The sequence below is a fragment of the Phodopus roborovskii genome, unplaced genomic scaffold (genome assembly GCF_943737965.1).
Source record: "Phodopus roborovskii unplaced genomic scaffold, PHOROB, whole genome shotgun sequence".
Taxonomy (NCBI): domain Eukaryota; kingdom Metazoa; phylum Chordata; class Mammalia; order Rodentia; family Cricetidae; genus Phodopus; species Phodopus roborovskii.
In genome coordinates, this window is record NW_026126119.1 from 187791 (window position 1) to 199794 (window position 12004).

Here is a 12004-nt window from a genome sequence, read left to right on the forward strand (position 1 = left end):
AGGTCAAGGTAGCAGGGTCCCACATTTGACAGTCCACTAAAACTTGGGTGCTACTATCATAACTCATGTTAAAAGAGAGAAGATAATAGATTTTTAATCTGGTACTCAGTTACTAAAAGTTGGAGTATGCTAAGTGTGGCCAACTTTATAGAAGTCAAAAAAAGTTAAAAAATAAAGATACTAGCCAACATGAACATTTCTCCCACAGATCATGAGATTTGAGTTTAATCATATTCACTTTCCAGTTCAAATAATCTAGAGGTCACCAGTCAACAATAAATAATGAAGAAATTCCAAAAAGTATCCTCTTTGACTAGGCTCTTATGCCATAGTCTTTAGAAACACAAATATTTCAAAATAATCTATGGTGGGTCAATACTTCCACAGGAACAATCTAATTACCTCAGGAAATTACTAAAAAACAGAAAAAAAAGGTTTACTGACAGTAACATATTTTATATTTAACACAAACAAACCAAAAAATATAAATAAATACAAGCTGTTTGTTGGAAACAACTGGAGTTAATTGTTTGTATGGTATGTCAACTTACCATTGAAATGCATTGTAATGGAAGTAGACCAAACCAAGACCGTATAAAAATGCAGCATTCTATAAAGGAAGGAAAAACGAAAGCATTTTTTATGGAAAACATTTATATGTAATGTATATTATACCGCATATAAAATATGGCATTAACAATGTTTTAAGTTCTTAAAATTCATATCCTGTGTAACAAACACAAAAATGACAAAATGAGTAAGCAGATGACATAGAATCCAATGAACTTGGAGAAATACTCTGGTTTCTATTTAATCAAATTTGTTCGGGGGGGGGGGGGGGTGGAGAACTAGCAGAATTCAATCACCAAATTTAAATAAATATATATTGGTCTAAAGAAAGAAAATGTTTGGATTGTGCTATCCTATTTTTCCTATTACCACATGTATGTATGCTTTCTATGCCCTGTCCCAGTCCCAAAACCTTTAATCTTATGTTCACCATCACCAAGAGGGAAAAGCTAAAATTCAACAGAAATTCACAATATACATCTACGACAAATTTTACCATTAGTAAAAGAATTGCGTATCAAAGCAATACCTAGTGAAGAATTACATTTATGTGTTTAACCAATGATTCTTTTTGTGCTTAAAAAAAAAAAAAAAAAAACAGGAATTAACACTTATTCTTACCCATTTCATCTCTCACATCCAAATAGCTAATTACTTTTACCTTTTTTGTTGTTTGGAGTTTTTATGATTTTTGTTGTTATTGTTGTTTTAGCTTAGTGGAGATAATAGAGTTGTTATGGGCCTGGCTGATCTGGTACTCACTACACAGCCAGGCAGGCCAACCTTGAATTAGAAGCAATATTCTTCCCTCAGTTTCCCATGTACTGGATGTATATACCACATTTGACCATACTCATTTTGAGTATACATATATGCTATGCCAAAAATGATACAACTCTTTTCTAGAAGCCAAGCTCTCAAACTGTTCATTCCTCGAAATTTCCTTTAAATTGTTATGAATTTCTCTACTTTAAGCATTAAAAAATTTTAAATTATGGGCTGAAGAGATGGCTCTCTATAAGAACACATGCTCTTTGAAGAGGACCTTGGTTCAATTCCCAGCATCACATAGCAGCTCACAGCCATCTATAACTACATACAGTTCAAAGAGATACAATACATACAGTTCAAAGACATAAAATCAATCCCCTTTTCTGGTCTCCTTGGGCATGGTACTGAGACATACATGCAGGCAAAACAACAACACGTAAAATAAAAGCAAATCTCAAAAGAATTGAAACTATTATGAAATTGTTTCTTTTTAATTTATGTTGAAGCCTAAAGGTTTTAGTACTAGTTAGTAGTTTATTTGTTGAGTTAACCTAGTTGAAGACCTGTCAGAAAGTAAAGAGGTAAGGAAAAAAAGAAGGCCAATATAGGATGCATTATGGAGTTAATTAAGGTTGTTGGTAACTGGGACTCAATCTTGCTGGAGATCTCTGGGAAATAGTGTGGAACATTCCTCAGAATCAACTTGCCCTAAGTGTAGGGGAACCAGGGCACAAAGCCCTACAACAGTTAAACAACACTAACTTGACAAAAAGAATGGGTGCTTAAGTTTAAAGCCCCAAATGTAAACAGGTAGATCATTTTCTTCTGCACATGTTTTTTTAAAAAAAAAAATTTTGCTTGGACCACATTGTGCATTTCCTTTGAAGTCTATGTGCCTTCTAAAAACATTGAAAAACATTTAACTACATTGTAAAATCTAATAATGTAGTAATTTACTTTCATTATATCCTCATTACCCCCAATTTTCTAAATGAGAACATTATATGTGACTAAGGGATACACATAATTGAAGAGTTAAGAAGGGCTCAACATCCTTTTTGAAAACTGATACTTAATGTTCTTTAATTGTTTTTAATCAAAATCATTTATATCCTGTTTCATCCTCTGAAAGAATCTGAACAATACTGAAGAAGTTGTATAAAACTAAAATAAAATTTATTTCTTCAATTCTCAAAAAAAAAAAAAAAAAAGTCACAAAATGCATTATCTATATAAAGTCAAGACTTGAAAGAAGGGAACACTAAACCTCAACAAGTTGAGAGAGTTTCTACTTCCAAAACAATCTTATATTCTCCTATTATCTTTACTTTGTTTATACTTCATCTTTCTCTTTTAGGAAACTTCTTCCCATCCTTGCCACACTATAAATCCATTTAATTGTATAATATAAAGATCCATTTAAATACCATTTTCTCTGTGAATGAAGCTTTGCTGCTTGACCTACATCAAATTAGAGGTAATATCTCTAACCTCTAAATTTCTCCTTAGCACAATGATACCACTGCTTAACAAGAACTTAGTGTTGTCCAGAATGATAATATTTTCTATTGTATAAGACTAACAACCTCATAAGGCAGACAGATTGTTTCATTTGTAAAATAGAAAGAAATAAATAAGGCTCAGAGAAAAGCAAATGCTCAAGGAGATGGATAAATAGAAAGCATCAGATACCGGGATTGACTAAGCCAGGCTCCAGAGCTCATTTTTAACTATTTTTCTGTGTTTGTATTATTTGTGTAATAATTGAACTTCATCAAACAAAAGTAACATAAGACAGTAATGTGAGCCAGGCATGATGACACATGTTGATGTCAGCATGTGGAATGTGGAGGCCAAGATGATCACTGTCAAAGTTAAGGCCAGCCTGGTCTATGTAGCATGTTTCAAACCAGATGCAGTAATACACCTTAAGACCTTATCCCAAAAAAACAAAACAAAGAGTGCTAACTAAATATGAGTATTCCCTGTCTTAACATAGCACAGTATGCTCTAATATAGCAGATGCCCAAAGATTCACTAATCTAATCAACCATTATTTAAAACTGTGCTTAGTTCCCATGTGTGACCCAGTATTAGTACAAAACATTACCCCTGTCTATTAACTAAGAGCTAAGCTTCATTTTTCAGTAACAGTGAACAAAACAATTCAAACATTTGGTGACTACCTGTAAGTCACAGCTGATAGCAATAACACAGTTAGGAATATTACTACCCCCAAAATATGACATATTGGCATACTAAATAAGCTGAAGGAACTTGACAAACAGTATGTGCCAGAAGAAATTTTGTGACCCTCCCCAATCTTTCACCTCTGAAGGTCCTAAGACCCTAGTAGACGCCAAGATGTGAACATAAAGAGTTAATGAAACTTAATCAGTATTAGGAAAATAGGAAGTACAGTACTTGAGTGCTTTAGAATAACAGTGAAGGAAGGAAAAAACAATATCTCAGCCAAGGACACTTAGCTCATATTTCTACAGTCATATATTCCCTCATAAAACATTAATACATTACCTCAAAAAAGTACTACTGACATCTCTACTGAGAAATATTAATCTTATTCAAAAGAATGACCTGAATAAAGGTAGTGACATCCAAAAACTAAAAGGCTTAAACAATTTCCTAGCTGAGATGGCTCAGTGGTTAAGAGCAATGACTGATCTTCTAAAGGTCCTGAGTTCAGCAACCACATAATAGCTCACAACTACCTGTAATGGTTCTGGTACCATCTTCGGGCCTGCAGAACATGGTATACATAATAAATAAATCTTTTTTCTAAGAGGTTAATTTCCGGGGGTGGGGGTGGGGTTAAGCAAATTCCCTGAGGTACAGGTATTGGCAAAGTCTTTCTGAGACTAAATGGCACAGAAAATAATCTCCCCCTACTGACAAATGGAATTAAATAAATTAAAAAGTCTCTTCACAACAAAGGAATCTATTATTAAAGAGACAGCTTATAGAATTTGGGGGTGGTGATGTACATGAAGGGCACATCAGAGCATTAATACCTAAAATGTGTGAAAAGCTAAAAATTAATCACAAAAAGGTAAACCACTCAATCAATACTAGATTAGTAAACTGAAAAAATAAAATAAATACTTGTTCAATACCTTCAGCCATCAGGCAAATAAAAGTTAAAACTGCTTTTGAGGTTCCATTTCACTCCAAGAACAGTTTGTATCATCAAGAAAACAAGTAACAACAACAAATGCTGGTGAGGATGTATGTAAAGAAAATTCTTTATTCACTGCTGGTGAAAGTGCTAATGCCTAAAGTCATTAGGAAACCAGCAGGGAAGTCTCTCAAAACCACAATCTAAATATAGAACTGCCATACAGTAACCTAGCTATACCACTCCTGGATATATATCCAAAGAACTCTTACAACATACCATAGAACAGTGGTTCTCAACCTTCCTAATATTGACCCTTTAATATAATTTCTCATGTTGTGGTGACTCCAACCATAAAATGATCTTTATTGCTACTTCATAACTGTAATTTTGCTATTGCCGTGGATCGTAATATAAATATATGATATTCAGGATATCTGATATGCAACCACTATGAGACCCCAAAGGAGTCATGATCCAGAGGTTGAGAACCATTGTTTATTCCTGTACTATTCATATTAACCAAGAGATGGAATCAGCCTAGATGCCCACCAACAGATGAATGGATAATAAAAATATTCATGTATACAATGTTAGTTTATTCTGCAGTAAAGAAAAATGAAGTCATGACATTTGCAGGAAAATAGACAGAACTGGAAATCATTGTGTTAAGCAAAAGTAAGTCATGCTCAGAAGCACAAATGTTACATGTTTTCTGGCAGGCGGTAGTGGTGCAAAACTTTAATCTCAACACTTGGGAGGCAGAAGCAGGATCTCTGTGAGTTTGGGGTCAGTCTAGTGTGAGGAGGTGGGGAGGGGAGAGGGGACGACACATGTTCTCTCACACAAAAGACCTCAATTTACAATTATACATGAGTGTGTTTTAAAACATTAAGTCTGTGATAAGAAAGAAGTAGCAACACTTTCTAGAAAAGCTGTAGTTTCTCTTTTTGTGAGTCAAAGTCAAGAGGGCTGAGGGGATTAACCATAGGCCAGCGTTGCATGAAAATGACTTTAAACTGAAAAATTCTGAGCAATTAGCAGTTCTCTCTTCTCTTCCTCCACTTCTAAGGAATTTCTAGGCTTCAAGATTTTTTGCACAGACAAGCTGGGTACCAGGGATTCACGTGCCCATCAACATAAAAGCATAAATAGTAACGGTTGCTGCGGAAAGTTGCCCTATGTTACCCATGCTCCTGAAGTAACCCATCACACTCAGGTTCCTATAAGGACTCCCAATTAAACCACAGTGGACCTGGATGGCATTGTGTGTTTAGTCTGTGGTTGCCCTCCCTATCTGAGATGAATAAAAATAGTATTCCTGGAAAACATCACACAAGAAAAGGTTATACATGTACAGAGTGGGGGTAGGTATTTATTATTAAACTAAATCTGATCTTATAATCCAACAAAGTGCAACAAAACTTTTTATCAAGGCCGTAAACCACCATCATCATCTCTTTTCTTCTGAATCTGTCTACTGTCAATTAATGACAATATGCAAGGCTTCAACTCTTAGACCCACGCTGAAAAAGGGAAAGATAATTGCTACCTAATAACAAGCACTAACTTGTAGAAAGAAAAAAAACTGATCATAAATGGGCATGGTAGTCTTGAACATATTCACATTTTAAGACAATACAAGCTTTACAGACCACAGCCAAGTACCAATAAGCTTAATACCAGAATACTTTCATTTTACTGTGATTTGCAGATTGAGAGCAAATGAACTTAAGAATAGGCAAGTTTATTATAAATCTAAAAAGCCTGCTGTATAAAGAAAAGATAAAATGGAAGCTAGGTGATATTTGGTAGGTCTCTCTCTCTCTCTCTCTCTCTCTCTCTCTCTCTCTCTCTCTCTCTCTCTCTCTCTCTCTCTCTCTCTCTCACACACACACACACACACACACACCAAAACAAAACCTTCTAGTTCTGAAGACTGTAATGTCCAGATGCACAAAGCTGAATGAATAAAATGAAATTCCATACAAATAGTAAAGTTGCACAAGACAAAAAACAGATCTCTCTTTTTGCACGGGGAGAGGGGGAAATTCGAGAGGGTTTTCTGTGTAACAGTCCTGGCTATCCTGGAACTAACTCTGTAGACCAGGCTGGCCTTGAACTCACAGAGCTCCGCCTGCCAATGCTCCCTAAGTGCTAGATTTAAGGATGTGCACCTCCACCATCCAGCTAATAACAGATCTCATAAGAAGAAGCCAACAGATTTAAACTTGAAAAAGGCTTCAAAGAAGTTTTAACTTACAGTTCAAAAAGTACAGGGGATAGAGAGTCAGCTAAACCCGATAACACTAATAAACTTTCAAAAACATAGTAATTACCTCTAGTCCCGAGCAAAAACCAACTCAAAATTAAAAAGACATAAATTTCAGACTATGAAGCTGCTAGAAAAATAAATTCAGAAAAACACTAGTACAGACAATGGCATTAGGATAGGCAATCATTTTTGAAGATAATACACAGGAAAATGAAGTCCAGAAAAGACACAAAAGATTTTACCTAGCAAAGGTATCAATCAGTAAGAATGACAAAACAAGGCTATGGTGGCACATATCTTATAGTCCCAGCACTGGGGAGGTAGAGGCAGGTGGATCTCTGAGTTCGAGGGCAGCCTGGTCTACAGCGTGACTTCTAGAACAGCCAAAGCTACACAGAGAAATCCTGTGTGTGTGTGTGGGGGGGGGGGGGGGGGGGGGGGGGGGATGGGGAGAATGACAAAACAACATATAAAACGAAGAAAAAAAAATTGCTACTATTTATTCATTTGACCAATGACTAATATCAAGAATATATAGGACTTCAAACTTTTTAGCAAAATTTCATGCAATCCAATTAAGTGAGAAAAGTATCTATCTAAACATGGTACTCAAAAGGAGAGATTACAAAAGGACAACAAATATATGAACAAAGAGGTGAAAATGTAGGTCAGTTGAAGAGTGCTTATCTAACAAGTACAAAGCACTACGTTCAATGCTCAGCATCACACAAACAAGTAATCCAAACATTTGAGAAGTGAAAGCTGTTGGTTGGCTGTATTCAATTTTTCACTTATTTCATGTGAAGTCAGTCATCTTTGATTAATAAAAAAAAATCAGCAATAACAAAGTAAAAGACAAATAATCCCTTTTCTAATCTCTTGCAGAAGTAACAATTTCAAATAAAAAAGAAAAAGAAAAATCAAAAAACAAAAAGAGCTCTACTTTTTTAAAATAACAACCAATAATCTACCAACAAATCAAATAGGAAATAAGCATGAAAATGTACACTAACCTTCCAGTAGTCAGACTGTAAACTGTAGTACCTCTGGTATGCAGACAATGCTAAAAGAAGGAGAAAAAAATTATTAGTCACAATCTTTAAAATCAATGTAAAGTTTTAAGAAACATTATTATAGTATTTAAAAGTTGTCTTGCTGATGATAAGCACTGATTTCTCGCTTGAATCCACAAGATAAATGAAGCAGGATAAAAGCCTGATATCTTTGCCTTCATTTTGTCTATCTCTTTTACTTTGAGTTACCCCCACTTAACTGTACTGGTAGGCATATTAGTCACTCCAGGAATATCTGTAAAAAAAATTTGTGATATGTAACCCATCTCTCAAACCCAACCACTCCACGTCTCGCCCTCCTCTTCAAGGCACAAATAACTGAAGCATTTTACTGTTATCTTTCACATCCTGTTCTAAACTCCAGAAAGGCTTTGTTCTAAACCTGCAGTCACCAGGATGCTTAGAAGAGAGAGACTCAAATCCAGACCACTCCACGAGATTACTACCATGCCAGGAACAATCCTTGGTGTTTCATAGGCAATGTGATCAAAAGAGAAGGACAAATTCTCAAACAAAGAAAGCAAATGCAGGTCAGATTTCAACAAGCCATTTCTACATGCTTAGAGGTTCTAGTTCTGGAACTTTGCAGTCCTTAAAACAACATGGAGAGCTAAGAATTATCAGCTATCTAAAGAAAGAATCCAAGCAAAGGGGGGGGGGGCCTACAAGAAAAGAAAAATAAATGATAGTGGAAGAAATGCTGCTTTCATAAGAGGAAGAGAATTCTTAAAAATAAACAAACAAGCAGGATGCTCTAAAGAAATAAAACTTCAAAAATACAATTATTATATAATAATGTAATAGGATAAGATTAGGAAGCTCAAGAAACCCCATCAAAATAAACAAAAACTAAATAAACAAAAAAGAAAGAAAGAAAGAAAGAAAGAAAGAAAGAAAGAAAGAAAGAAAGAAAACAAAGAACTCGTTTACCAGAGGGCTGGAATATCAGTATCAGTAACAGTAATCCAAAAATGAAGAACAGAAGCAAAGTATAAAATTCAAGCAATAATTCTGAAACAGGTACTAGAAAAGCCTGCTCTTGCTAAAAAAGCATCGAATCTCACTTGGGCCCACAAACTAACTGTAGGATGAAAAGATTTAAAATTTTTAAAACATCTCCACCCTCATTTTTATGTATGTCCTTTACTTTTTCTCAGATTGCTACTTGAATCTGCCTAACCTAACTAATCATTCCTGTCAAGGATAAGGTAGTTTTCCAAAACCTACAGTCACCTTAGACTTCAAAAATGAAAATATTCCAGGACAGATTAGCCCACTTCTCCAATAAAAGCAATTATCCTTGAAAGTGAGGCAGCCCCCTGAAACTGAAGTAATCATGTTGTAGATATCAGATTGGTCCCCTCAGGAAATGATAATGTATTAACAATTTATCCAACCAAAGCTGAAACAAAGAAGCACAGGACCACTTTTAACTCTATGCTACCTCTTGCCCTCTAGTTAAACCTAAGCCTCATGTCGGCACACAGAAGACAGACCTATAAGGCCACTGAACTTTTTCACACTGTGGCTACAATGAATAGATCACCTCTCCACTTTCCCCCATTATTCATTTGGTAACTGGTGGATTAAGACCTAGCCTAGCCTTAATAGGAGCTGGGACTCTTGCCATTATTTTGTTACAATATCAGAAAATTACCACAAAGAATGCTATCAGTTACTAGACTGAAAAGGCCTACAACAGATCTTAAATCTAAAAATAAGGCAATGAAATATTTTCAAACTTCTAAAAAGAAAATTTTCTCTGACAGTAAAATTAAGATATCCACATTCTTAATTTGGAGAATAAAGGTATTTTTCATATATACAACTCACCCAAAATTAACTTTCAGCATTAGGTATCAGCAGACTTGAAGATTGTTAAGGAGAGGACTCCCCCATAAGCAGGAGCTGTAAAACCAGAAACTCAAACTACAGGACTTGGGACTAATGGTCACAAGAATGGGATATGGAGTAAAACTCTGGCTCTGGGTAGAAACATGGTATTGTAAACTGCCCAAAATAGTGTAAGATTACTACCTAAGTAGAGGCTTTCTGTTAAAGTACAAAGATATAACACCATGCCCTCCTTAGGAGTTAGTATAAATGTGCCTGTTAATCACCTGGATAAGAAAACATACCTCAAGAAGTTTTTCTGTTACTAAAACTTTGACAATAGTAAGTCCTACCTTGTATAGGTGGCACATCAAACTCCTTTTTTGTTTGTTTGTTTGGCTGTCCCAGAACTTACATTATAGACCAGGGTGGCCTCAGACCCACGGAGATCCTCCTGCCTCTCTGCCTCCTGAGTGCTGGGGTTAAAAGGTTGAGCCACTACTGTCCAGCTTACTGAATTCTTATCTAGTGACAATGCTCTACTCTACAGGGGTCTCTTTGGCCACTGTCCAATCCCATCCCTTGAGAATAATAAGCTATTATTTTCTATAATATACTTTGGAGTATTTTGTATGAATTCTTCTGAAAAAGATCCCAAGGACTTGGGAATTAGGGAGAGTTCAGAAAGAAGTAACAGCAGAACCTTTACTGAAGATAATACTGTCAAGTATGTTCCTCTAAAAATATAATACATACCAACAAAGAGGATACAAACCATTGAAAACCAAGAGACATAAATGAAGTGAGCCTTTAGAATACCCAAGATAAAGGAAAAGTGAAATCCCAGGATAACAATTATACATAGGCTAACCACAAATGTTTCTGTAGTGAATGGCATGACTGACATTTCATATTATCTGTTTTCAGCACATTTCAAACAGTGTTGCTCCTGACAATCTCAATAATATTAGCCTAGAAATGTGCCCATAAACTATGGTACAACCACTACTGACTAATATATGAAAATCATGGGAAAGGTTTTCTCCCTCCTGATGGATATGATCAAGGATATAGATACCATAAAATACCACCACAATAGGAGCTATTTCCCCAACACACAGAAGAGAGCAGATGAACCAAATCAAAGCGACAGATCCTTGAAACTGCCTAGAACACAACCCATTTATTAACTTTCTGATTATGTGAATATCTTTACTGTAGAAGGTAATCTATGAATGAATGACAATTTTGTACAATTAGGATAAAAACACCAAGACTGCTATTTTATGATTCCATTTAACTATGGTAGCCTGAAGTGTTTTTTCAATAACCTAATTAATAATACCCAACTCTTGACCACATAAAATTCACTTTCAGAATTAGGAACTCATCCATAGTAAATGAAACTGCATTACAAGAAGCACACTGTTACTACTAGTTGGTAGAAACACAGCATCTATACAACAACATGGTGAATTAATAACCTCAAATTTAAAGTCAGAGTTGATACTCTAAATTGCAAGTACAATTAAAAATGAGCCATTTCCCCCATCTATCAATTCAATTACATAGTTTCTCAGTAATTACATTTTACCTCCATTAGGTTTCACATTTTATTTTAAGGTCCTAATAAATTTTGTTTCTTAGTCCACATAAGTCAGTGATAAAAAGGCTATACAGTAGCACCTGGGTCTTTCTAGTAAAATCTCTTAAAGCATTCCTTATTCCTAATCTTTATTTTTTAAAAACTTCTAGGTATTTTTAAAACTGGAGAATGATACAAATCTTTCATTTCAATATCCTTGTTTCAAATATGCTTCAGAATGACTCTAAGCAAATGCATCAAAAACTGATTTTTCTGCTACATAAACTTACTATCAATTATTAGAAAATAGACCCTTTTTTGTTTTACACTATGAAGATCTCATAATGAAGTACTGTCATTTAACCTAAGAAAGCAAGCTCAGGCAAATTTCTACAAAGTGCCAAATATTAACTAAGAACTAAAACATTACAGATCTATTTTGCCACAATATGACAGATAAGGGATAGAGGAGGTAAGGAGGGAAAGAGGTCAATTACTTAAAGCAAGGAGGAAAAACAAATATTATACACCAACTAAATTGTGCTTTTCTGAAATTCCTTCACAAGTCTCTTATAACTTAATTTCTCCCACAATGCAATACTAGTTCTAGCCTCCAGCTTCCAAAGGTGTTGATCCTAAAGTCAACTATGCGCTAAATAAAGGCTACACTCACTTCCATGGAAATCTAATATATAGAAATAGGTCAAGTATATTTAGCCTCAACTTTGTTAGAATCTCCTATCCATTGATTGTTTTAGGATAAA

General features: G+C 35.1%; 1 protein-coding gene across 9 annotated transcripts in view; it reads right to left on the reverse strand.

Annotated features, from left to right (window-relative positions):
* The window catches only part of Kdm6a (lysine demethylase 6A), a 126063-nt gene that overhangs the window by 75214 nt on the left and 38845 nt on the right, over positions 1-12004 (reverse strand). For all 9 annotated transcript variants that reach the window (XM_051179506.1, XM_051179512.1, XM_051179508.1 and 6 more), the window contains 2 exons: positions 7763-7812; positions 552-610 (listed from right to left, as the gene is read on the reverse strand). In XM_051179506.1, the coding sequence (XP_051035463.1) occupies positions 552-610; positions 7763-7812 (109 nt within the window). Of the gene's footprint in view, positions 1-551; positions 611-7762; positions 7813-12004 lie in introns of those variants that run through there.